The sequence below is a fragment of the Neolamprologus multifasciatus genome, chromosome 23 (assembly GCF_963576455.1).
Source record: "Neolamprologus multifasciatus chromosome 23, fNeoMul1.2, whole genome shotgun sequence".
Classification (NCBI taxonomy): domain Eukaryota; kingdom Metazoa; phylum Chordata; class Actinopteri; order Cichliformes; family Cichlidae; genus Neolamprologus; species Neolamprologus multifasciatus.
This window is the reverse complement of record NC_140460.1, coordinates 41365253-41393007: the sequence shown is the minus strand read 5'-3', so window position 1 is coordinate 41393007 and position 27755 is coordinate 41365253. Positions and strand designations below refer to the sequence as shown.

The following is a 27755-nucleotide window of genomic DNA, read 5'->3' as shown; positions in this document are numbered from 1 at the left end:
TATAGTCCTGAGCCAGCCTAAGCCTTGTGTTAGCAGAGCATGCATCTGAGGCCCTCACACTACGGCGTTTCTTCTTATTCATTATTCCTCTATCCCGAACCATCGCGTGCAAACTGACATGATGACTGACTGCCTCATGTCAAAAACACCTTCCAATTGGTTTTCATCTGTTACCAAACAATGAAATGAAATCTGCAAGTATGCATCTGTGATCTGAAGAAATGAACAAGGAGACGTGGAATTATTTAATTATTGTTTTTTGCATGCATGGAGCAGATTTATCACTTTAAAGTGGAACATTAATATAATGAGATTATTATTCTGCTCTGTCAGCTAACTAGAGCTTGTGAAAGGAAGCTGACTGACTCTTGCACTTATCTTATTTTTCATCAGCTAAGTAGGGTGAAAAAGAAGAATAATGCTTTTTGAAGCCTCTGGTTTAATAAGAGTAATCACCAATGACAACAGATCCACAATCTCAGAATCACTTTCTAAATCAGAATAAGCTGTTATAGCAGAACAGCACGTGACAAGTGAAGTAGATCATGTTTCTGCTGAATGAAACCAAAAAATTGTCTGAATCTAACAAACATTGTTGAAAATGTTACTTTCTCCCAAACCACTTTAAAGTCGACTTCTGTAGTAAGCTCAGGCCTTCAGTTTACTGACGGCTGCTGTGTCAATAACAGGATAAGTCATACTTTCGTCTGTACTTTGGCCACTCGTAGCAAGTCACCTTTTATCATCAGATGAGAATAAACCAAGATTAAACAGTTAGTATGGCTTGTCTCTATTTAGCCTATTTAGCCTATTTAGCATATTTAGCCTATTTAGCATATTTAGCCTATTTAGCATATTTAGCATATTTAGCCTATTTAGCATATTTAGCTTATTTAGCATATTTAGCTTATTTAGCATATTTAGCCTATTTAGCATATTTAGCTTATTTAGCCTATTTAGCATATTTAGCCTATTTAACATATTTAGCATATTTAGCCTATTTAGCATATTTAGCTTATTTAGCATATTTAGCCTATTTAGCTTATTTAGCATATTTAGCATATTTAGCATATTTAGCCTATTTAGCATGCACCTCTCGTCATGGAAAGAAAGTTGAAACATGATGACAGAAAAAAAGTTCCTTTTGTTTTTGATAGAGTAAACAGAATATCAGATTTTCATTTGGGCATTTTTTTTTATAACATTTTATGTATTTATTTATTTTACTCAATTTGCATTTTGAACATGTGTTGTCATCCTGCTTAATAGAATAATAATGCTAACTTATTATAAGTCAAAACTAAACCTCTAAGCTTATATAAAACCATATTTCACTTGCATAAGAAAATTGAATTTTAGTCAGTTTAAAGATGAATTGCTGAAATCTCCTTGAATCCCAATTCTTTTGGTTCTGTAACAAGACTTTTGCTCAAACAAAGCTTCGGATGATATATTCAGGCTCAGCCTATATTCAGACTAATGTGGTATTTTGAGTACATGTCATTATGTTCAAAGTTTAAAACAATAAGATTTCAAAGGTCATCTGAAATCCGTGAAACTGACAAACAACCCTAGTTATCTGACAGTGTTGCTCATGAAACATCACATTTTTGCCAGATGTAAGAAATAAAAATTGATTTCCTCAATGCCATCTTTTCAGCTCAACAAAGTAAAAACATTCAGGCAATATTTTGCTCGCGGTGCACATTTGCTTCTCATCCATCATTCCAAGAAATACTCACTAAAACTCTGCTCCTGTGTTTCGGCTCCTCGTCTTTTTGATAGATAACAAATAAACAGGGCTCAGAGCTGCCCAGCCTCTCCCTACATGCATACATGCTGCTATAAATACCAAAACAAAGAGTAGGAGCTTCTGTTCCTCTCAAAAACACAAAAGGTCTGAAATAAAAAACACAAAACACACACACACTCGTGCAGTCTATGTAGAGTAGACAAACAAAAGAAGGCTTATCAGGCAGCAAGGAGAACATTAATCTGGTTCTATTGTAAGGGAGGCGCACAACTATGTCTAATCTGTCGCTGAGGATCACAGCGAGTGGCTGAGAATGCAATCATGTCATCGTGACGACAGGAAGGATGGCAAAGGGACAAATGGAGGACAAGAATTAGTCAGATAAAGATACAAAAGGGGAGCAATGATTAAAAAAACAGTTTATGTGTGAAAATGAAGAGAAACACAAGATGTCTCCAGGAGAATCACAATGAAGAGAAGAATCATTAATCAAGCTCAAAGAGAAGATGTGACAACGAGAAATCCTACCAGTGGCTACAAAATCTAACTGCTGATAAAGAACTCCACTTTTAGTTATGTAGTAGATCAATTAAATGACATAAAAGTACCTTTTGTTCGCCGTCTAATATAGAAAGTTCAACAAAAACTTTATGTTTTATAAATATGGGACAGTCTGCTTCCCACTTTTGTCTCCTCTCACCTGTGAGCCATAAGCAGGAATCAATGGATTCATGGATCAATGGCTTTTAAGAGCAGCTGAGAGCAGGCGGTGCCGGAGATCCGCTCCAGCGTCACCATGAGACCCACCCAGACACTCATGCTTATGGCTCAGACCCCCATAACTGTGCGTTAGCCCAGAAATGATGCTGTTTCACTTCTGCCTGAACTTTTTCCGGTGAGTTGTGAAAGGACACATGGCAGCATGTCTGATCTGAACCTGAAACTAAAGTAGCTCCCAGCGCCCTCCCGGTCTGTCACAACTCGCGGCAACACACTACAGACCCTGGACTCGTATAGCACTCGATTTTGTTACCAGCCTACCAACCTCCAAAAATACAACAGTCACCCTTTCCATCCTCTCCAGGTCAGCCTTAGATAAACTGTCCACAGCCTCTGAGAAAGCTAGGCTACTCATTTCATGGTATTCCAGTGGAAATGGTATCTGACAGAGCTCCACAATTCATCTGTTGCCTTGAAGACTTTCTGCACTGCCCTGAGGCCCAAAAGCATGCCTCAGGCCATGAAACTGATTCTGTCATCCGTCCTTCAGCAGTGAGAGTTAAGTTATCCCTGTGCATCCCCCCCACGTTTCATGTCTCCCAGACCAAAGAATTATCAGGTTGTCCTAAAAGCTCGCTGTGCTGCAGCTCTGACAGTGACTAGAAAGTTCCTGCTGAGTAGTTCAGTGACTAGTTCACTTGAGTTTCCCACTGTTACATCCAGACAAACTAATAAACGACACACACTCAGGTAAATGAGCACAAACTGCTCTCTGGCCTAAAACATATTAACAAATATGAGAAAAGTAGACTGCTTATTAAAACAATAAAGTAACGGTTCTTTCAGGGTTGGTTTTCCACTGTGTGCTTACATTAGAGTTCAGAACACGTGCTGTATCTTACCCTCGCCATAAGTTCATCCCATCGGGTGTTGAAAGCATCCAACTTTTGCTGAATCAGCTCGTCCAGAACACCTCCATCCATCAGGGTCTGGGCAAGTTCTCTGATCTGGTTCCTGTTGTCTTCTGGGTGCTGCAAAAGAACCTCAATGCTCTGCATGTACAGACAGAAAGAAAGAAGAGAAACTACCAGTCAGAAGATCAGCTGATCGATCCGCAGTTCCTGCATATTGAAGTATCCTTGGGCGAGATAGTAAACACTGAGATGCCTGCGTTCACTGGAATGATTAGAGGAAGCATCGATAACAGTGCTGTAGGAATGTGTGTGATTGGGTGAAAGCCCTTGGAGTCAGTTTCAGTAAAAATCCACAACACCAGTAGCAACTTATTCACCGTTTTCCACGTTAGGCTGCACAGCACACATGAGGAGGGCACAATGTCAGACACAGGAACAGCATCGAGCAATATCAGTCACCATGTGAAGACTTGTGTGGATTAAATGTGCAGAGAATGGAGCAAAACTGCATGATTGATGTAACGTGGCAGAGCCACTCCTGGTGTTTTACCAACTTTACACATGAACTTACATCCAGCACCTTCTGTAGCTCATCAGATCCTCCGCTCAAGTTTTCTGTCTTGTCCAGTTTCTCCTCCAACTGGTCCAGAAAGGCATTCTCCTGCTCGATGTAGGACAGCAATTCACACCAACACGCCCACACCTCCTGCAACACAAAACAGACATGTGCTCTGAACTCACAATACAATTGTTAAAGAGAGAGTAGCAAGAGAAGGCTTCAGTGAAAGCTGAATTATTGCAAACTGCAAGACACAGATTATTTCTCAGGAGCATCATAGCAAAATCAAGCATTGATTCGTTTGTAATTTACCTTTTAATTAAGTAGCAATCCAGTCAAGCTGTCAAAGTGCAGTTTAAATAATATATGAGTATGTCTAGATTCATAATATATTTAGTAAAGACTTTGAAGGAATTAGATGAAATAAAAATAAGTGTAATTATTATTATTTATACAGGTTTAACTACCTACAGATAAGCCCAATGTACCTCATTTTGATAAACACAGACGTGTTGTGTACAAATACTTTGTTACTGTACTTAAGTAGAATTTTCACATATCTGTACTTTTTATTTTTCTGTCAACTTCCTGTTACTGGCTACATTTTTTGCACAAATATCTGCATGTTTCTGTAACTTCCTGTGCATTCAAACATCAAACTGATTTGAGCTTAAATAAAGGAAACAATGGGACATTAAAGCGATAAAAGACACTTCTTTGGACTTTCTCATTGTTCTGCGTATCTAAAATGCTTTCTAAAACAACAACTACCGATTGCACTCAATCACGATCACTAACAAGGAATTAACAGGCCTGCCCTTTTCATTGTAGAAGCTTTAGCACTGCTTGCACGTATATATTTGAGCCTGTTCTTACTATTTTGACCGTGTGCAACATAAATTCAAACGTGTGCGTCCAATTTTTTAAGTAATTAAAGATGCGTACAGTACAATCATTCCACCCTTGAAAAAGAACAGTACAAATAAATAATTAAAAGCCCCCAAATTACCATAACATTCATTCCCACGATGAGTGCGTGTAGACTACAACTGAACATAAGACTTCTTTTTAACGAGGCTTAGAAAAAAAGGAAAAGAAAAAAGTCTGAAATTGGCTTGACTTGGTTCATTTCAGCCATAATATCTATTACACACTCTCTAAAATCATATCTACCCCTTTAGAGCTGTGCATGATGTATGCAAGCATCAGCCTTGAAGCCCCTAGTAAGTCTATTTTACATGAAAGTGCATAACATTACATAAAATTTACATAAACGGTTTCTGTGCGCACCAAGGTTGAAATTACTGCAGCGATAACAAATCAGAAAAGAAAGAATGCAATGTACCTCTAGAGTTTTACATTTCCCATCAAGGCGGCTGCACAGACGCTGGTAGTTGGCTGTCAGTACATCCAACTCTGAGTGCAAAGCATCATGGGCTGTGGGCGGGGCTTTGGCAATGAAACTATTCACACTGGCAGTCAGGAGTTTGACCTTTTGCTCCTTAGAATGAACCTCTTCCTGGGCCGTCTGATGAACAAACAGACAAACAAACAGAGAGAAGCTGAGAGAGATGAAGCTTCACACTGCTAACATAAAAACTGTGCGGTCTTTAAGTCTACATCCAACAAAAAAGTACTGAATGAGGGAAAGTATACATTTAGAAAGTGAGGCTGTAGCAGTGAGACCTCCCTAATCCTTAACATAACATGAAATAAAAATTGCATACAGTATTGGAGTAAGTTAAGTAACGAAATGAGCTTATTTACTGTCTGCTTGCGGTTTAAATGAAGAGAAATGGTGGCGTAGTGATATGTTCCAAACTGGTTCCACATTGAGAAAGACTTTTATTGTGGCGATCGTGGCTCAAGAGTTGAGAGTTCGTCTTGTAATCGGAAGGTTGCCGGTTTGAGCCCCGGCTTGGACAGTCTCAGTCGTTGTGTCCTTGGGTAAGACATTTCACCCGTTGCCTACTGGTGGTGGTCAGAGGGCCCGGTGGCGCCAGTGTCCGGCAGCCTCGCCTCTGTCAGTGCGCCCCAGGGTGGCTGTGGCTACAATGTAGCTGCCATCACCAGTGTGTGAATGGGTGGATCATTGTGTATAGTGTGAAGCGCTTTGGGGTCCTTAGGACCAAGTAAAGCGCTTTACAAATACAAGCCATTTACCATTTATTGTGACGTGTTGATCATCCAACAATAAATTTTCCACAGTACTTAGTTTGCATATGGTCATTGTATGTGGTTACAAAAGCGGAGGTGCTCAATTAAAGTAGTCAGTACCAGTCACACATGTAGGAAATGAGGACTCAGCGGCATTATCAAGGAAACTTTGTTACCTTATGTGGCTGGATTCATAACACTTGCACACTTTGTTAGAGAATATGGATACATTTCAAACTTATAGGTGCTTTGGCTGTTATTTGGAACATATCACCGTGCTCTCATTTCTCTTTATGAGAGGAAGAAGTTTAACTGTTCAAGAGAGAAGCCTAGTTCACACAGCCAAGAGATTTTGAAAACTGTATGACTGAAGAAAGTGAAATAATAGTTACTGCAAAGAAAAGCAGAGAGAAAGCAAGGTGCACCATTGTTTTTTGTTGAGTAGTTTACAAATGAAAAACTAAGAGAGCCTTGCACTACAACAGCCAAATGTTGCATCTTTAATGCAAACAGTTTTGCCTTGAAGATGAAATAAAGAACAGCCCAATAGAAGGAAGTTAAGACTGTGAGTAAGTGATCTGGTGTGAGAAACTTACTGAACATCAGTCGACAAATAGGTTCATAAGTAAAATGAAGACTTGCTGACATGCCAGTTGGTTGGCAACTTAATCATGTTATGTTAGATATCATGCGTCTCTTATGTTGTTTAAAATCCGCTTTTTATGATAAACCCAAAAGCTGAAAACCAGCAACTGGCAGCACAAACTGTGGCTGACACAGTTAAGTACACGTTCTATCAGCAGGTGTTGAAATGAAAGCTCAGATGAACAGCACAACACATTACACTGTGTCAAATTATTTGACAAAAAATTTCTGAAAAACTTACTAAACCTCATGATTTAGTAGCATTTGGACCCAAACACCTTCAGTAGCCATTTCTTGAATTGTTTCTGTATGATGTTATCAGTCTCTTACACTGTTGTGAAGAAATTTGGACCCACACTGCATACAATTATGCACAGCAACCCTAACGCGTGACTCTGTTTTGGCCATGACTAGCCGTTGGACAGATAGTATAAAAAGGAGTTCATGGTCGATTCCATGACTCCAAGATGACCAGGTGACTCCCCTATTTGTATTGTGCATTTGAAGAAACCTAAGGACATTTAAGACTAAATACATAAACAAGCTAGAAGTAAAAGGCTTTGTTGAAGAGGTGAGTTTAAGAAGTTTCTTAGGAGACTCCAGTTACGGGGCCTTGCAAAGCTCAGATGGGAGAGAGTTCCAGAGGGTGGGGGGCTGCCACACTGAAGGTTCTGTCCCCAAAGGTTTGGAGACTGGTACAAGGGACAGAAAGCAGTCCCATGACAGAGGACTGCATGTATGGGTGCAGCAGGTCAGACAGGAGAGCGAGGGATTTGTAAGCAGGAAGAAGGATTTTGTAAATAATGTGTGATTTTACTGGAAGCCAGTGGAGATTTATGAGGGTGGGGGTGTTCCCAGAGCTTCTCTTGGAAGCCTGGTGGGTGAGTTCTAGAGTCTCTGCTACAGAGTCAGCTAATAATGGGTAATCTGAGACATTAGGTTCATTAGGTGCTTTGGTTACAGATTTGATATGAGCCTGGAATTAAAGTGGGAGTACAAAACAATATCCAGATTAGAAATGTCTGGGAATGGTGAGATGAGCGACCATCTATGTAGATTACCAACCTCCCAGAGTAGGGCTTTGGGGACAACAACCAAGAATTCAGTTTTATTACTGTTGAGTTGAGTTGGTTAGATGACATCCATGTTTTTATTTCATGCAGACAGCTGGCAAGTGATTGTGGGTAGAGCTGGGTGGAGGGTTTGGTACTGAGATAAAGTTGTATGTCATCAACATAGGAATGGAACCAGAAACCATGGTGGTGGATGATCTGGCCAAGTGGGGCATTAAGATGAAGAAGTGAAAGGGTCCAAGCACAGTACCTTGAGGCTCACCTTGGTTAAATGGAGCAGAGGTGGAGCTGGAGCCTCCATTGGTGACAAACTGTGTTTTGTTGAAGAGGTAGGACTGAAACCAGGAAAGTACAGTACCAGTGAGGGCAAGTTTGAGAAGCTATCTGGTTAGAGGTGAGAGAAGGATGGTGTGATAAATGGTGTCGAGGGCTGAAGAAAGGTCCAGGAAGATGAGGATGCTGATGTGGTCAGAGTCAGCGGCAATGAGAAAGCCACTAGTTATATTTTGATGGGAGGTAAGGTATCTAGTTTTGCCAAAAATCTGCAATTTGGTATCCCCCGTCCAAAGGACAATGTTTCAGAGGTCTTGTGATGAACCTTCTGACTGTAAGTCTGAATTATGGATCTGTTCTTGCAGTGTCTCTGACCTTAGGGTGAATGTGTTGGACATGCACTAGTAAGACTGGGAACCTTCCTGAATGTTTTTCTCACTGTAGAATCATTGACTTCAAATTAGATGGAAATAACCTTATAACCCTTCCCACACTGATGGGCAGCAATACTCTGTTGCGCTAGCGCACAGCTGAATGACAAGGAGTCAAACGCCATGTTTTGTTGTTCATCTGAGTTTGCATTTACTTGATTTTATGGTCTGCTAAGAACTTTAGAATTGACAGAATTGTTCTTTTTACTATGACTGTATATGGAAAAGTCTCAGCCTCGGCTTAATTGATTTGGTTTGGTTGAATTTCTAAGCTTCATCATTTTAAAAAAAAGTCTTAAAAATGATTGAATACCAAAAAGAAAACAACGACAGATGGTTGAAGGATAAGAAACAAGACAAATGAGGAACAAAGAGAAAAGGCTTAAAGAATAGAGAGATGGGTGCACAAATGAGGGAATCAATATCCAGTGGTGTGAAAAGTGTTTGCCCCTTCGTGATTTCCTATTTTTTTTGTATGTTTGTCACACTTTTTAAATATTAGACAAAGATAAAACAAGCAAACAAAAAATGGAGTTTCTAAATGAAGGTGTTAATGGTAAAGGGGGGAAAAAATGCAAACTTACTTGGTCCTGTGTGAAAAAGTGACTGCCCTTCCCTGTTATAACATAAATTAACTGTGGTGTATCACATTTTTGGAAAGCTGAGTTCAATTTCCTAGCAAGACCCAGGCATGAATACTGCACACCTGTTCTCAATCAAGAAATCACTTAAATAGAACCTACCTGACAAAGTGGAGTAGACCAAAAGATCCTCAAAAGCCAGACATCATGCCGCGATCAAAGGAAAATCAGGAACAAATGAGAAACAAGGTCATTGAGATCTCTCAGTCCGGAAAAGGTTATAAAGTCACTTCTAAAGCTGTGGGACTCCAGCAAACCTCAGGGAGCGCCATTATTCACAAATGGCAAAAACATGGAACAGCGGAGAATCAAGAGTGGCTGGCTGACCAAAATTCCCCCAAAAGTGCAGTGATGACTTATCCAATAGGTCACAAAAGACCCCAGAACAACATCCAAAGAACTGCAGGCCTCACTTGCCTCAGTTAAGGTCAGTGTTCATGACTCCACCATAAGAAAGAGGCGGGGCAAAAATGGCGACATGTCAAAAACCACTGCTGAGCAGAAGGAACATAAACACTCATCTCAGTCTTGCCAGATCATGATGATCCCCAAGACTTTTGGGGAAATACTCTGTGGACGAACGAGGCAAAAGTTGAACTTTCTGGAAGGTGTACGTCCAATTACATCTGGAGTAAAAGTAACACAGCATTTCAGAAAACCATACCAACAGTCAAATATGGTGGCGGTAGTGTGATGGTCTGGGGCTGGTTTGCTGCCTCAGGACCTGGAAGACTGGCTGTGGTAAATGGAAGCATGAAATCTGCTGTCTACCAAAACATCCTAAAGGAGAATGTACGGCCATCTGTTCGTGACCTCAAGCTAAAGCACACTTGGGTTCTGCAGCAGGACAATGATCCAAAACACACCAGCGAGTCCACCTCCGAATGATGAAGACTTTGGAGTGGCTTAGTCAAAGTCCTAACCTGAATCCGACTGACATGCTGTGGCGACCTTAAAAAGATGGTTCAAGCTCGAAAACTCTCCAATTTGGCTGAATTACAACAATTCTACAAAGATGAGGGGACCAAAATGCTCGATGCTTGATAGTTGTTGCTGCTATGGGTGGCCCAACCAGCAGGTTTGGATATTTTTCCCCTTAATAATTAACACCTTCATTTAGAAACTGCATTTTTGTTTACTTGTGTTATCTTTGTCTAATATTTAAAGTTTGATCTAAAACCTTTAAGTGTGACAAACATACAAAAAAGCAAATCATAAAGGGGGCATTTTTTCACACCACTGTGTATCCTTTTGACAAAGTCACAGAGTGTAAAGAGATGATGTGCACGAGTAAGCCAACATACTGATGAGTGAAGGAGTGTAGCTAGTGTAGCTAACGAGTTTCCAATCACCTCGTAGCAGAAAGCCAGAGCAGCGAAGAGAACGAAAAGCTTGAATCTCAACTTTTTCAGGGGTGTAGAGAATGGCAGATGGATTGCTAAGGCTTTTGGTTATAGGGAAAGGAAATAGTGTCACATATTTACATCACAAATACATCACATGGACGTTATAAAAAGCTAGCAAAAAATGTTTCAGTGGAGAATCACTGCAACCTTAATAGAAAACTGAGGTATGGGGACTTGAGACAGGATTGAAAAAGAGACACAAAGTTGTGACTGAGGGTATGTGAGTAAGATAAAGTGAAAGAAACATGTTTCTGTTAAGGTCAGTATCACAATTGGTATCTGAAATTCAGAATCAGTATCTGAAATTAGCCAGTACTTAGCAATATATGATTACCTATATGCCTATACGCGGTCAATACAAACAAGGACAGTAAGAAACAGTTTTAAATAGCTCCATATAGCATTATTATCACTTGTTTTCATCTGACCTTGAAGAATAGGTCAGAGGTCAAATGTGACAGGATATTTATAATCTTTATATGCTTCTTACTATCCATCCATCCATTTTCTTCCGCTTATCCAGGGCCGGGTCGCGGGGGCAGCAGCCCAAGCAGAGAAGCCCAGACCTCCCTCTCCCCAGCCACCTCCTCCAGCTTATCCGGGGGAACTCCAAGGCGTTCCCAGGCCAGCCAAGAGATATAATCTCTCCAGGGTGGCCTGGGTCTGCCCATAAAAATTATGAACAGAATCGGTGACAAAGGGCAGCCCTGGCGGAGCCCATCACCCACCAGGAACAAGTCCGATTTATTGCCGGCTATGCGGACAAAGCTTTTGCAACAGTCGTATAAGGACCGAATGGCCCGTAGCCAGACACCCCATACTCCCGGAACACCCCCCACAGGATACTCCGAGGGACACGGTTGAGTTCCTTCTACAAGTCCACAAAGCACATGTAGACTGGTTGGGCAGACTCCCATGCACCCTCGAGTATCCTCGAGAGGATAAAGAGCTGCTCCAGTTTTCCACGACCAGGACGAAAACCGCATCCTGTATCCGAGGTTCTTACTATATGTTGAGAATGCACACCAAACTTGTATGAATCCGTTTCTAAGATATACGGCAATAAATTGACCTTAGAAACCAAACTTTATTGAACTGTTAATGACTTTCCATTCTAAGCTTCTACAAAGTTTTACCAGAATTCAAATCTTTTCGAATTATTGATTTTAAAAGTAGAATAATGACATGCTGCCAAGAACAACCTTGGTGGGGGTAATTATTCTTATAAGCAATGTTCTGTTATTGGACTTCTGTGCAAACCAGAGTTTGTCCATAATGAATTCCATTATCAGTCGTTGGGGCGACCGTGGCTCAGCGGTTTGGGAAGCATATCTGTAACCGGAAGGTCGCCGGTTCGATCCCCGGGCTCTCCGTCCTGGTCGTTGTGTCCTTGGGCAAGACACTTTACCTACCTACTGTTGGCCAGAGGCCAGAGGGGCCGATGGCGCGATATGGCAGCCTCGCCTCAGGGCAGCTGTGGCTACAACTGTAGCTGCCTCCACCAGTGTGTGAATGAATAGTGGCATTGTAAAGTGCTTTGGGTGCCTTGAAAAGCGCTATAAATCCAATCCATTATTATTATGAGTGCATGTGGCACCAGGACAGCCTAGACAGCAGGTTGCTGATGGATTTTGCAATTGTATGACCAGATCTGCGGCCGCATGTTCTGGACACTGAGGTGAAGAGAGGGGAAAAGCTGTCAACTGATCACCACCAGATGGTTGGTGCCTGATGGTTGCGGTGATAACCCTCAAACTAGCTGGTGGACATTGGAGGTGAAAGGAGCCGTCAGACTGGAAAAAGGAGTCCTATTGAATCTGGGGACAAGGAGGACAACTCATCCATCACTGGGGCGGGGGAAGGGGACGGGGGTGAGGTCACTGAGTAGGGATGGGAATTGAGAACCAGTTCCTGTAGAGAACCGGCTCCCAAGAAGTCCACAACCTACTCAGGTTTCTTCATATCTGGGTTAGTAAGGAATACACTGGGACGATTTCAAGGTAGTCAGTACTGGATGAGTCCCTTCGCCGACTTCAGCTCCAGGGCTCTGCATTATCTTCAGGTAGTAGGAGTTTTTTGTTTGTTTGCTTTTAAATCAGAGCTCCGAAATCAACTTCCTGTGTAAGGATTTTTGTGGGCGTTGCTGGAGATCGACACAGGTCATGGTAGTCAAATAAGTTTGGAAGAAAGACACTGGACTCCATTAAATGTTTTGAAGACGTTTCACCTCTCATCCAACAGGCTTCTTCAGTTCTAAAACCAAACGGTGGAGAGTCCCAGGTAATTCAAACTAGACGACAATGTTTATATTTTGGACCAAGAAGGCAGATTGTTTGAGAGGGAAGTAAATAAGGCCATCTATGTCCACTGTGAATGACAATCATTGAATGTAGGGGTAGATTATAACACTGTTGCATTGTTGACAACTGTCAACAACCTAAGGGAAAACCCTCACTAGGGTTTAAATACCTGGGCCTCTCCACCTTTTGGTTCTAGATTTGGAGCCTCTTAGATGAGAGGTGAAACATCTTCAAAGCTGCCTAGACCTCATAATTAGTTGTGCCACACTTTGCAGCAAGAACTGCAATCAAGGTTTTTGCAATAACTGGTAATGAGTCTTTCACATGGATGAATTTCTTTCCATTTTTCTTTGCAGAATTCTCTGTCCTGCTGCATAATTCAAGTGCACTTTAGTTTCAGGAAACAAACTGATGGCATGTAAAGACCAAATTCATGGTTCCAACAGTCACAGCAATACGTTGAGGTCCTGAGCAGCCCTCGATCATCACACTACCAGTATCATGTTTAATGGTTGGCATGGTGTTGTTTTTTTGTTGGTTTTTTTGGCGCCTGCATTGCAGCTGTGGTAAAATGGAGACACTGATCCATAATGACGTCCAATGTTCACACAATCGGGGAAAAGCAGCACCTGCTTAGTAGTGTGAGCTTTGGAGAGCCTCTTACCCTACATTTTGTGAGGTGGAGGTCTCTGTTGTCACCATGAGCTAAGGAATTGCCAGCTTTTCCGCTTTTCAAGGGAAATTTAAATTACGATTGATGCTGTGTCACAATGGGATGGGTTGCGCCTCCCTGATGCCGCCATTCCGACTGGAGTAATGACATAGAGCAAGGATGTCAAACTAATTTTACAGTGAGGCCACATACAGCCCATATTTGTACTGTACTGTACTAAGGTGGCGCCAGTGTGCTCGGCAGGCCGTCCTACCTCTTCTTACCCTCGTGTCTGTTTTCACACTTTTTATTTAGACATTTGTCTGCTTTTTATTCTTGTCTTGGCTTCACGGCTCTCTGAGAACAATGCTTTAATCACATATGATCGTCTAACTTTGCTAAATCTCCGGCCACCTCTCTTCCACGAACCGGAGCTACATTGGGACTTAGGAGACGCTACGCTGCTGCGTACCTGCCCGTCTACAAGAACTTTCTGCCTGCCTCCACCTTCCCTATTTAAGAGGCGCTCTTGGAAGCGTGGTAAGCGGAGCCTTACTTAAGGTACATGCTGTGGCTAACTCCTCTCCCATCACAGACTTTCTTCAATTTCCATTCACCTCCCACCGCCGGCCATCCTTCAAACTGCTCAGCCATCGCCGGATTTGCCCTGTTGGACTTCAATTGACCTTTACAGTGCTGTGCTCGCCACGTCGGACCTGGATTGGGACCTCTGGGACTTGCGCTCAACACAGGCACCTAAGCAAGTTGAGACGCGCCTCTGTCGGGGACGAGGCAACTAAGAGCCGGATGGCATTGTTAAACACAAGATCGCTGGTGAATAAAACCTTCATCCTAAATGATCTTTTGCTCACCCTGCACCTGGATGTTTTATTCCTGACTGAAACTTGGATTCGCCCTGGTGAGTTTCTGAACTCCTTCCCCCTGACTGTGTTTTTTTCGTATTGATTTTAAAGTTCTGCTGCTTACTTTCAAATGCCTAAACAACCTTGCCCCTGACTATCTCACCGACCTCTTCAGTCTCTATACTCCCATTAGGGGTGATCGCTTTTGTTTGTTTCTCTATTTTCTCTATTTTACTTTGTATTAATGACTTACTGCTCAGTGTAATCATTTACTGTTATTCCTTATTGTGAAGCACTTTGGTGTACCCCCGTTTTTAAAAGTGCTATATTAATAAAATTGTATTGTATTGTATATTGATCTTAAGTAGGCCGGACTACTGAAAATCCAATTTTCGTCCGTTTAAAGCAGTGGTTCTCAAAGTGTGTGAGAGTTCTGACAGGTGGAACTAATGTTTAACACTGAAATTACTTTTGCGTGGGAACAAAGAAATTTGCGGCAGTTACTTTAATAATATGTGCATCCTGTGAAAAGCTGCAGGCGTAAGTTGACAGCCAAAATAAAGACGTGTACTGAAAAGTGCAAACATGTGGTCGTGTCTGTTGTGAATTGTTTACAGTGGTGCTGAAACCCACGACTGGGGCACGAGAGACCGAACCACATTTTCGAACCTTTCAGTAGACGTCTTTATTGCGGCTGTCGACTTACACATGCGGCTGCAGCTCTTCGGCTGGAGCCCACACACATCAACAACAACAGCGACAGGACCTAGTTCATTCTGTTTTAAGCCAGCCAGGCGTGATTAGGGATGCCGCTCAGGTGCCGCCTCACCCGCAGCCACGCCGCAGACCACTCCCCGCCACAGCTCTGCAATCACAAACAGGCTCACTGCAGCAACTAAGAGTGAATAGTATTAAACCCTCAATAAATCATATAGTTTTCATCTCTGTTCACAAGTTTCTGGATTTCTTTTTTAAGACTAAGACTGAACTTCATTTTTCCATGTTTGGAAATGTTCAAATTCTGTTTAAATTGTTCCTTTTTTGAAGAAGTGGTGCAGACTAATGAAGCAGTTTAGTGACAAAAATTATAAATAGTTGTTTGAAATGAAAGTTGTTTGTTTAAAACAAAAATTACTTACGGACTCATTGTGAATAAGTTTATTATCTAAAGATTTCTCGGTTTTTCTGCATGTTAAATGGGTAAAACATCACCCACCACAAAACCAAACACCAATAACATCTATACCTTCTTCAAGGACTCCAACACCTCCCCCTTCACTATATCCGGCCCTATACTAGATGAACTACCCCCATGCTTCTGCTGCATGACTTCAGCAGCAGCAGCGACGTATATCCTAAGTAGCACTGACCCCCATAAAGCTGCAGGCCCCAACAATATTCCAGGACGTAAGAGACTGCACAGGCTGACATACATCGTGAACACCTCTCACAGGCAACACACAGAAACTCACACATACAGGCTGTGCAAAGACGCCAGAGACAATCCAGCATGTGACTGCAGGGTGCAAGACGCTGTAACCACGTGGATCACACAGCATACAGAAATATGTATGCCGAATATGGCTACGAAGTCTCAAAGCCAAAATAGGACACGTCCCCCAGGGTGGTTGAGAATGACCAAACTGATATCCTGTGGCTAACCAACTGGATACAGTAGTGGCAGACAAGCAGATGAAGACGGCTGTAGGAATATATATGTAGCTATACCAGCGATAGCAACACGAGGAAGAAAGAACACGAAACACCAACTTTCAACAAGAGTTAATGGTCTTTTAGATGCAAAGGGTGGGCTGACGCCATTTTAACCCTATGGACTAAGAAGGCAATGTCACTCATGGTCATATGCATGTGAAGGCAGATAAGCAAATACAAATACTTTTGGCAACACAGTGTATCACAGTACCATGATGAAATATATACTGAGAGTGACCTGCTCTTTCACAGCTGCTTGTAAAGGCCGTCTGCATGCGGTGCTTCATTTTATCCATGCGAGGCCACGGAAGTGATCGAAACACCTTGAATTCAATGATTTCACTGGGTGAGTGAAGACTTTTAGCACAACAGTGTATTAGTGGTGGACTAGCAGAGGAAGAAGGCTGGAGTGATAGCAACATCAGGAAGGAGGACCATGAGAACCTAAATAACAGAGGAGCCAGTGAAGATGTGGAGGAGAACAGTGGAGAACAGCAAAGATGCCTCTATAGAGGACCCAAAACTTTCCGGATAGAAGACTGCCCACAGTGGGGTATTTTCTAATGTATTTTATTTTTTATACGTTTCTTTTTCTCATTTACACTAAACTGTAAATATGCTTATTGTTATACTGTAAATACATTCTTTTTTTTCTATTATATATTGGTGACTAGGGATGGGTACCGGTATCCGGTGCCACGATGGCACCGGTTCTGACAAAAACGGTAGTAACCAGACTGAAAAGCAGCGCACATTTCGGTGCTTTATTTTCCTGAGCTGTGATACACTTTAGATTCTAGCCAATCATTTTACGTTTCCGAGGACAGTAGGCGGGTCCAGGTACGTACGTTCTTTTAGAGCAGAGCTACAGATTAAAAATGCCCAAGGCGAAGCGGTCAAAGTCTGGCTGTACTTCACAGCAAAAGATGCAAACTCAGCAGCTGCAACAAGTGCTTTAAGCTGATACTGTGATACTGTCAAAGAAGGTAACACCTCAAATCTGATGAAACACCTGGAGACGCATAGCGTTTTTTTAAAAGCCGAGAAATGCGCCGTATTTGATAGCTTGCTGTGAGACCTCACACCGAGCACATCTACTGCGGGTGTGGTGCCTGTTATCGACCCGGAGTTAGCAACATCCCCCAAAAACCCGAAGAGGAGAGTCCTGGCCCCTAGCCCTGCCAGTGTAGCAGAAATGATGAGGATGATGATGCAGCAGCAGCCGTTCTTCTCTGCGTGAGTAGCTTAATGTTGTTCGTGTGTAATTTACGTTGAGTAGGCTAACCACGTTATTACATTAATGCATGTAAGGTGAACTAGCAAACACCATCATAGCTACATGCAGCTGTCTTCTTGTTTGATGGCAGATACTCCCTTCACCCTGGACAAAAAGGCTAAAATGACCAAAGAAAAAGTGGAAAACAGTTAAACATGAGAGGTTTTTGGATAAAGTTTGTGTTTTTTCCATTGTTTAAGCTGCTTCCAGCCAAGAGTGATACCATATATGCCCCATAGCTGCAGAAAAGGCTAACATTGTTATCTTTTTACAAAAAAACAGCTGAACATGAGAGGTTTTTGGACCAATTGTGTTCTCCATTCTTTAAGCACCGGTTTGAGCACCGTTTAAGCACCGGCACTGTTTCAAAAGTACCGGTTTGGCACTGGTATCGGATAAAACCTAAACGATACCCATCCATATTGGTGACTTTAATTGTAGACGTTCCCTTAAATCTACATTATGAAGTTATAAGTGTGAGGCGTGATTTAGGCGTATGAAACCTTCCACCCTCTCGTCCACCCTTTTTACCCAGTCCGTTATTCATCCAGCCTCTTCAGACTGTGTCACACAATAGTTATTATTTGTTTACCTTTGCAAGCAGATCAGGTTTTTGCTTCACACTAACATATACCTTTAGCTCCTCAACAGCCTTGCATAGATCTTCAGGCGTCTTATATGTAAAGTCTCTCTCCAGGTAGTCTTCCTCGGCCTGGTTGATCCACTCCTGCATCTCCTGCATCTCCTTCCTCAGAGCCATGGTCTTGTCAAGGCCTCCTTTTAGAGCTGACTTCTTTGCATAGGCCTAGACAGATAACACATAGCAGCAAAGGTGCTTAATGCTGAACACGCGACTCCAAGCATGAAAACAGACTGTGGATAAAGGCTACACACCTGTTTGCAAATGTTTTCCCACTGGGCATTGAGTAAGTCCAGTTCTTTCTTGATATGCACAGCAAATGGAGGCTCAGCCTCTTTCTTTAGGTACAGGCCCACCTCGTTGATGCCATTGACACTGGGCTGGATGGTGTGAATGTCATTCACCAAAGCCTGGCCAATCGAGATATAGGTTATACAGGCAGACTATCTGTCTTTGGTTGTCTGTATCCCATACTTGTCTTTAATTGAGTGATGTGTTGTAAACTCAGATACTGTCAAAACTTCATTATTTATTGTATCAGTTCTCAGGGGAACTTTAAATATATATATATAAGAAAATAAGCTTCTATATACTCTGGAATTTTGTTTTTGGTAACAACTAGGGATGCACCGATACCGATACCGGTACCGGGATGCACCGATACCGGTATCGGGATGCACCGATACGATACCGGGATGCACCAATACCGATACCGGAATGCACCGATACCGGTACCCGATACCCGATACCTATACTGGTATCCGATACCGATACAGGTATCGGGTTTGTTTGTTTTTGTTAAATTATAGGACTAAAGCTGTTACCTGTAAATTTAAATCATGTTTTTATTAAGTACTCGGTATCAGCGAGTACTGAAATGCAAGTACTCGTACTTGTTTCCAAAAAAGTGGTATCGGTGCATCCCTAGTAACAACAGTAACTTGTTGCGTCTGAAAGATATCTACAGTTATACAGTTAATCCTTACTGTGCACTGCTCTAACTGTTTCTCGAGTGCCTCAGAGTCTCCAAGAGCTGGCCATTCCTCATTCAGGAAGACATCGACATCTTCCATCCACTTCTTTAAAGTCTTTACGTCATTCTGACAGAGACAGAAAGTAGAAACAGTAGAAAGAAATCTACAGCATCTGATGAAGTCCAACTGTTCTGTTTCTTTATATTAAGAACATTACTTCAAGAATTATTTTAGCTTTAATGCAAACATTTACCTCAAACTGCATCAGTTTGGCCATGAGTTCCTGTATTCTTTGGGCGCTGTCTGTCAAAGTGGAGCCCAGTCGTCTCCAACGCCCCATGATGGCATCCATCTCATTGCGATACCTACACGCACACAAAATAAATAAATGTTTTCTACGCGTACATCTTGAATCATTCTCAATCAACTTTCTTGTTGATTAAGAGCGCTGTTACTCCTTCTTCTTCTTTTTTGCCTGTCCTGTCTGGCAGTGAAGAAATCAGAATTGTTGTCTGAAGGCCAAAAAATGTACAACAGAATGGGACAAGTGGACCATTATGGCCTTTGCTATAATGGTCCATGTGATAGTCACATTTTATTAGATGTTCATTAGGATTTTTATTTTGAGTTCCTACAGTAACAACAGGCATGGCCGGGCATGATCAAAGACAGAGAAGCTGGAGAGAAAGTTAACAGAGGGAGAGAAAAGTGGAGAAGAAGATCGGCTTCAATACCTCCTGAAACAAACAAAAGCAAACAAACAAGCAAACAGAGCAGGGAGCAGAAACAGGGCCTCCAGAGGGCCTCCTTCACAGAAGTGAAGAATGACTGTTCTTCTTCTGCTAATGGGAAGGTTGGTGGTTCACTTCCTGCATCAGTCTGCATGAAAAGTGTCCTTGGTGAGATACTAACCCCGAGTTGCTCTCTGATGCCTCCGCTGGAGTGTGAATGTTAGATATAAAGTACTTAAGCGTAGAAAAATAAGTGCTGGTGTGAATGGGTGAATGTGGCATGTTGTATAAAGCGCTGTGAGTCCTTAGGTAGAGTAGAAGAGCAGTATAACAGAACCAGTCCATTTAGCATTACTGCTCTGATCTCTGCAGAGGCATACATCTCCTCTCTCAGTTCTTCACCTCTTAAAACTAGCAGCTAAACACAAACTATTAATAAACGGGAAATGTTTTAGTCAACAGCAGCTATTTTTTTCAGAAGCAATGAAGCAAATTAGCATAAAGTGCTAATAAGAAAAACTAAGGAGTGTAGAGAGCCTGAGCCTCTGCAAAGATGGCTGAAAAGGGACAATCTACTTCTCTACATGGACACTGGGATCTGCAGAAGTGACACACCTTAGTTATTTGCATTGCACATATTCATCTCTTACTTCTGACTGACATCTGGTGGTGCTTTCTGGAAGACCAGCTCCACAGCTGAAGTCAGGTAGTTCACATCCCCCTGGTGTTCAGCCAGAGCCACCTGGAGAGCCTGAGGAGTAGCAGAGCAACAGTATGGTAAGTCCTAGTCTGTCCCATCTATTTACATACATATAAACTAGATGCTGTCAACTAATGTTTGCTCTAAGAAAACATAAACGTTAAGCTAATCAAACAAGGAACATCATTGATATTATATAATGTTCCTGTGCATACAGTCAATTTAAGCACTTTACAATAAATTAGTCACATCAGTCACTCAGTGCTCATGAATCATGTTTGCTAAACCTTTTGGCAGAAACGGAGGAAAACGTCTCACAATGTGATGGAGCCAAAATGATTTGGGCAAAAATTCCTTTAACTTGTTTCCTTATAGAATTCTCACTGCATTAACATTTAGTAACAGGAAGCTTTTTGTAGGTTTACAATTTGTTTTCTGCCATGAAAAATGAATTTCAGCTGAATAAGTGACGATGTTTCTGGTGCACTTAAGATTGGAGGTGGAAAGTGGACGACCAGGGTGGCTCAGAGACTCAGATTAGCCCCTGGACAGGTCAGCTCTCAGTTTCAAGCCCAGGATAGAAGAAAGACAAGAAGCAAAGGAAGGAGAGAAGCAGGAAGCAAAGCCCCCATACAGGTCAAACAACCCGTGTTCCAGTGGATATATCCCAAACTTCATTTTCTTCCATCATATAAACATCTCTTCTTCCCCAATTTCCTGATTGGGGAACATCCATAAATTACCACTACTTACCACCCACTGCATCAAAATCCCCAAATCAGTCCTGGCATTTAATAACAAAATCAGTGATGAGGGAATCCTGCAATCCAGACTTTCATCATTTCAACTAGCTGTGCATAATAATGATCATCTCTCTTCAAGCTGTCATTTAACTCAACACAATAAGGTTGTTTTTTAATATTGTCTGAAGTTTAATTTTTCAGTGGGAGAAGAGTTAAATTTCCACATGACAGCAGCACTCATGTTGATGCTGTTATCTGCAGAGAGCAGACCTGTACATGTGTGGATTTCCTGTCTTTATATATGAGAAGAAGGACACAGAAGATGAATTTCTCTGTATAAGTATCCATTCTTTAGCCTATTCCAGCTCATTTGTACCTATGGGCAGTTTAGAATCCCCAGTGCATGTCTTTGGACTGTGGGATAAAGAACCCATGCAGAAACATGCAAACTCTGCACAGAAAAGCCCGGCACAGATGTAGTATATCGAACCCAGGACTTTCTTGCTGTGAGACAACAGAGCTGACCACCTCACCACAGTGCTGCTCTATCTATAATTACCTTTAATTTCAGCCTACAAAGCCTGATCTCTCTGTTATTCTACATTAAAGTTATCAAGCTTAGAAAGCGCTGAGTGCCTGCACACGTCAGCTGAACACAAGCAACTCAGGCCTGAAGGAAAAGTCAAAGAGGCTCATGAGCATAAATTTAGGTAATAAATTTGTAAATTTGCAGATTCAACATTTAAACTTTACTTTACATAATCTATATGAATGCAAATTACATGTTAGTTTATATGTAGCAAAAGTAGGTAATATTTTAGTTAAAGTAAGAAGTAACGAGGATAGCTGTCTTTGTCGATGACTTTTTAAACATGGAGTGATTGAAACGCTGAACATCTGAACATGACTATGGGCATACATCAACAACGTCCGTTTAATCTACTGTAAGCTTATGATCACTATGACTCCACTGGCTGATCGACAACATACAAGACAGGCCCTCACTGAGTCTGACTCTCCCTCCTGTCTCATTGCCGGCTTATTTAAAGTCCAAACATCTATCCAGTTCACTTCAATTTTATTTAGATAGCCCCAAACCAAACGTGCTGTTAGATAATCTCTCAGTGTATTTATGGGTCAGATATCTTTGATCTTGATCAGCTTATCAATAAGAAAAGTTGAAGGGAGACTTTAAAGCTACGATTAACATTTTACTGTAGTCCACCAAATAAAAATGGTAAATGGCCTGTATTTGTACACGCTTTTCTAGTCCGTAAGGACCCCAAAGCACTTCACACAACGATGATGGCAGCTACATTGTAGCCACAGCCACCCTGGGGCGCACTGACAGAGGCGAGGCTGCTGGACACTGGCGCCACCGGGCCCTCTGACCACCACCAGTAGGCAACGGGTGAAGTGTCTTGCCCAAGGACACAAAGACCGAGACTGTCCAAGCTGGGGCTCGAACCGGCAACCTTCCGATTACAAGACAAACTCCCAACTCTTGAGCCACGATCGAATTATAAAGTCAGTCAAACAAAACATTGGCCTGCTTCTCACTTCAACAGTAGTTAGAAGCCATCGTTAGAGCTGTGTGTGTGAGAATATACCTGATTGTCCTTTAGGCGCTGCTCCATGATTGAATACTCTGTAACAGCTGTTGATGGGATGGCCAGCTTGGCTTCACACTGTTGTAACCATGACAACAACGTTGATATTGTTTCCCTATAACGAGCTGGGGGCAAACTCTCCAAAACTAAAGAAAGACAAGAAAGAGATGAAAGAAAAGCGATATCTCAGAGAAGTCGATGCAGTGGTGTAAACACGCTCTCTGGAGTGACCAATCGCACTTCTCTGGCTTGCAGTTTGATGGACAAGTATGGGTTTGGCATAAAGCTGCATTGTAGAGTCAGTACAAAAGTGACTCCTTTAAACTGCCTTCTAGTTTTTCTTTCCTTGCTTTCTATTGACTTATCAGTTCTGTCACTCATTAGCCAGAGTAAAACACACGGTCAATTAGCCTACATAGTGTTTCATGTAACTTTACCCAGAGGAAGGTAAATGGACTGATTCTTATACAGCACTCTATATGCCACATTCACTGTATCTATGCTTTGAAGTGCTCGGGGTTAATATCTTGCCCAAGGACAAACTAGGAGGAGCCAGGGATTGACCTACCAACCTTCCAATCAGTAGATGCCCTGCTGTACCTCCTGAGCTACAGCCACCCTAACGTTACAGTGAGTAGTTAGAGTGCTCATTTGAGAGGATGTGTAACCGTGGTGTTCACTTACACGGATTTGACTTTTCCAAGCTAAAAAACGTCCAGCATGTAGCAGCAGCTTATTTAAACTAGGGATGCACCGATACCGATACTGGTATCGGGTATCGGGGCCGATACTGTAAAATGTGTGTGTACTCATACTCGTAAAAGTTAACCGATACCATGAACCGATACTAACTTATTTCATTAATCAGAGGGTGGCTTGTCATTTCTGTTGTAGTTTTTTAGATTGGCCACTAGGGGGCCAATTATTATTTTATCTATTATTTATTTAATAATAATTATTTTGTTTGTTTGTTTACAATATGGACACTCTGCAATAATTTAAAAGTTTAATTTATTCGCAAACCTAATTTGTATTTATTTTATTCCAAACAGAAGTGTTTATTTATTATTCTGAAAGCTCGAGACAGTGCCAATAGTTCAGTGATATTTTGTTAAATTACAATGTGGAGACTCTGCAATAATTTAACAGAAGTGCTTATTTTTCACTTGAAATTTTTTTGTGGTCATTTTTATTAAGCATTAATTTTTTATCGGCAGGGAATAAAATAAAACCTGTCTTCCAATTCATTGCATTTGTGTGTGTGTGTGTCTGTGTGTGTGTGTGGTAGAAGTATCGTTTTTTGTACTCTGTATCGGCAAGTACTCAGATCCAAGTATCGGTATCGTATCGGTTTGAAAAAATTGGTATCGTTGCATCCCTAATTTAAACCAAACATTAACCCTCAGAGGCTACTGAGTAGTGTCTGTAATTGGTAAACGTATGTTTTCTAGTACAGGGAAGACAAACTGTTCTGTTTATTTATAGAAAGAAATGTTAGTTTTATTTGAAAAAACAAAAACAAAAAAACGCAGGAATACAGAGGAAGCCCAGTCTTGGTTTTCCACTGGTACTTGAACGCAGCTCATATTTTTGAGGATCTATATGAAGCTGACAGTGTCCATTCAAAAAAACATACTTGTGTAGTAGCATTTAAATTAAACACAAAATAAGTCTGCTTACCTCCTGAGCAGGAGGGAGAGCTGCAGATGTGTGTGAATGTTAACTAAAAAGCTCTCAGGTGTAGAACAAAGTGCTTGTATGAATACGTGTATGAATGAGTGAATAAGACGTTGTACAGAGCACTTTGAGTGATCAAGTTGAGTAGAAAAGCATTAAATCCAAAATAAATAAATAAAATCCGATCGATATATCATTTACTTTGTCTCTGCTAGTTACTGGAGTTAAATAAGAATTCACTTCCAGATGAGTCAGCTGTAAAAAGTCTTCATATATAACAAGCTAGGATAGTGTCGATAAAAGTGACATGAACGTTTGTTAAAAAGCTTCTAGAGTTTAGAATTGTAGTAATTACCATGACATAACTAACACGCTGACCTGAGAGCACCTACTCAGACACACGGGACACGAAGTGTAAACCAGGTTAATAATATCTCACCTAGCTGTAGGTGCTTCTCTCTCGCCCTCAGATCCTCCAGGACCTTGTGGTAGTGTTCTTTGAAGGCATCGAGGTCAACATCCAGGAATGTTGCAGGGTCCTCGTCCCCGTCTTTCTCTTCCTTCAGCTCTTTGAGCCTCTTATCCAGGAGGGTCACCTGGGGCTGCAGTGAGGACAGCCGAGCCACCTCTTCCTATGTGGGGGGAGGAAGAGTGTCACAGAATGACCAATAATAAATACAGAGTAAAAAGCTGAGTGTTTTCATTTCCACCCTATTAACCTTATACTCAATTAGTCTTATTTTACATAAGTACTTAAATATAGCCCCCCCCCCCCCCCCCAATACTAATGAACAGGAAGCCAAACAGAAAGTTGGATGAGTTCAGCAACATTGAAATATGACTGTGAAACAAAGAGAACAAGCATCACATGAATAATGTGAACAATTTTATGTACTTTTAAACCTGAAACTGTTTCATCAACATTGCTGACTGAATGAAAAGCTGGGCATATTTTAAAAGAATCAGATTTAAGCTCTCCTCCTCCCAGTACGGTCATTTCTCTGCCTTCATATTTGGTCCAGACATGCTCTTACTTTGAAAGTTCCTACTGCCCCATTTCTCTCTTCCCCTCTTCATGCCGGTGGCGCCTGTCTCTGTCTCTGTCCTGTCTTTTATTTGCGTCTCTGTCTTTTATTTATTCAGTTTGGTTTTGCTTCTTCTGTTGTGTAGATGTTGTCAAAAAACTGCCACACAAAGCCCGTGTTTTGTGTTGCAATCCGAGTTCCTGCTTTTTAAGGAGCTCAGGCATTTATAAACACATCTGTTAGGAGCAGGTTTGTCTGGCAAAATACATGAGTAAAGGCAGTTTGTAGCTCTTACTGAATTACTTTTATACAAAAAACCTTTTAAACGTGACAATTCTGTTAATTCCGATGGAGGTTTATTTACTGTCAAAGACGACAGTTTCAGAACGTGTAATAATGTATAAAAAGTACGAGTACACTTGATTTGTGTTCTGAGTCAACTGAATTATTAAACAGATTTTTTTAATTAATAAGTGCAAATATATTAACCATAAAAAGAACAAAAAAGTACTCACAGCAAAGTGCTACGCAACACAGGTGCATGAAATACAGAAAGTCAAACAAAGCCAAATGAATGAATATGTCAAAATGGAAAGAAATAGAAACTTCTGAGATTTCTAACACAAAACATTTAAAAACATGAGGTGAAAAACTCTACGATGACACACTGCAGTAAAGCTTTACCAACGTGGCAGATAGTGACCATAGTAAGGACTCGCTCACCCGACATCGGTCCAGTTGCACTTTGAGTGGCTCTGGTTCAGATGCCAGCGGGGGCTGAACTTTGAGCCAGTTCTCACTGCTGTCCACTGCCTGCTCACACTGCTCATACAAGCTGTAGAAGGCCAGTACCTGCAGGACACGCAGAGGACAAAACAACCAAACACCCACATTATTATCCTTTTAGTCTGCAGCAGAGAGAAGGACCAGACTGGGTTTACTCACACCTGTGATTTTTTAGATGTCCTCTCCTTACTGTATTGTGAAGAATATGTAACATATGGTTCTATACCAAGTTAAATTGAATTTTTTCCCATACACTGAAGGCTCGGGTATAATGTGCATTCAGATGTTGTACCTTTGTTTGATAGGACAGCCATGCCAGTCTGTCTCCTAGCAGGGTGCAGAATCCTGCCCAGCGCTGGTTAAGCTGTTCTGCTGCCTGGGCAATGTCTTCGGCACGACTCCCCTCTGGAGTAAGGGGGTAGGGCAGGGTTAGGTGGCAGTGATGGGAGGATCAGAAAGAGAAAGAGTTGGCTGTCACACACACAGACACAGACTCTGGCCTGTAACAGTCTGCTGCTAACAGAAACACAGCTCTGTGCTACTAACTGGGATATTTAATGTAAACAGATACATTGAATGAATTAAATCTGTTCATACAAAGACTTTCATCTCCAAAAGAGTAAACTGAACCATGTTGGCTATATTATATTTGCACCTGGAAATGACAGCATCAGGCTTGCAAGTCATTATACTCCAGAACCTCATACCAGGTAACTGTACTTTCCATAGCAGTTTGCATCTGAATACAGCAGCCTACAGTAAATGTGTTCATTCATTCCTCTCCTGTTATACCCCAATTACAATTCTAGTCGGTGTTATGTTCTTTCTATTTTTCGTGAATAACCTGCATTTAGTAGGCGATAACTGTCAGGAACAGATCGATTGAATTCAGCACTTGTGAAGAAGACCAATTTTATTGACTTCATCTTCACTTCATTGGGTGGTTGTGGCTCAGGTGGCAGAGCAGATCAGCTACTGATTGGAAGGTTTGTGGTTTGATCCTCGTCAATCCCAGTCTGCATGCAAAATATCCTCGGGGAAGATACTAACCTCAAGTTGCTCTCCGATGCATCTATTGGAGTGTGAATGTGTGTGAATGTTGGTTAGATTGCACTTGAGTTTAGAAGTGCTTGTAGGTGTGAATGAGGCATGTTGTTTACAGTGCTTTGAGTATTTTGGGAGAGTAAAAAAGTGCCATTTAAGAATCAGTCCATTTACCATTTCACCATCTGACAGCAAGAAAATTGTTTTTGTCAGACATCTGATGAAATTAGTTTAAATAAAATTAGTGCTTATTATGGCAAATGAACTAGTTATTGTGTAGCATTTTCTACTCTACCTGAGCACTCAGAGATTTTGCATTACTTAATTCAAGGCAACATGTTAACCAGTAGAGGTGGGAATCACCATACATCCCACGATACGATATTATCACAATACTTAACGCACGATACGATATTATTGGAATTTTTAAAAATATTTTGCGATATTCA

General features: G+C 41.5%; 1 protein-coding gene across 7 annotated transcripts in view; it reads right to left on the bottom strand.

The window, feature by feature from the left end:
- dmd (dystrophin) overlaps window positions 1-27755 on the bottom strand; it is a 316485-nt gene that overhangs the window by 129491 nt on the left and 159239 nt on the right. For 5 of the 7 annotated variants that reach the window (XR_014872316.1, XR_014872315.1, XM_085150969.1 and 2 more), the window contains exons 16-28: window positions 26555-26667; window positions 26200-26328; window positions 25992-26000; window positions 24891-25083; window positions 22775-22920; window positions 20372-20472; window positions 19244-19355; window positions 19003-19116; window positions 18271-18426; window positions 18011-18181; window positions 5292-5474; window positions 3959-4093; window positions 3376-3525 (exon numbers count right to left, since the gene is read on the bottom strand). Coding sequence is in view for 5 of the 7 variants with exons in the window: in XM_085150969.1 (XP_085007095.1) it covers window positions 3376-3525; window positions 3959-4093; window positions 5292-5474; window positions 18011-18181; window positions 18271-18426; window positions 19003-19116; window positions 19244-19355; window positions 20372-20472; window positions 22775-22920; window positions 24891-25083; window positions 25992-26000; window positions 26200-26328; window positions 26555-26667 (1712 nt within the window). In the remaining 2 variants the exon portion in view is untranslated. The remainder of the gene's footprint in view (window positions 1-3375; window positions 3526-3958; window positions 4094-5291; window positions 5475-18010; window positions 18182-18270; window positions 18427-19002; window positions 19117-19243; window positions 19356-20371; window positions 20473-22774; window positions 22921-24890; window positions 25084-25991; window positions 26001-26199; window positions 26329-26554; window positions 26668-27755) is intronic. The other 2 variants (XM_085150972.1, XM_085150973.1) reach the window with 1 other exon arrangement.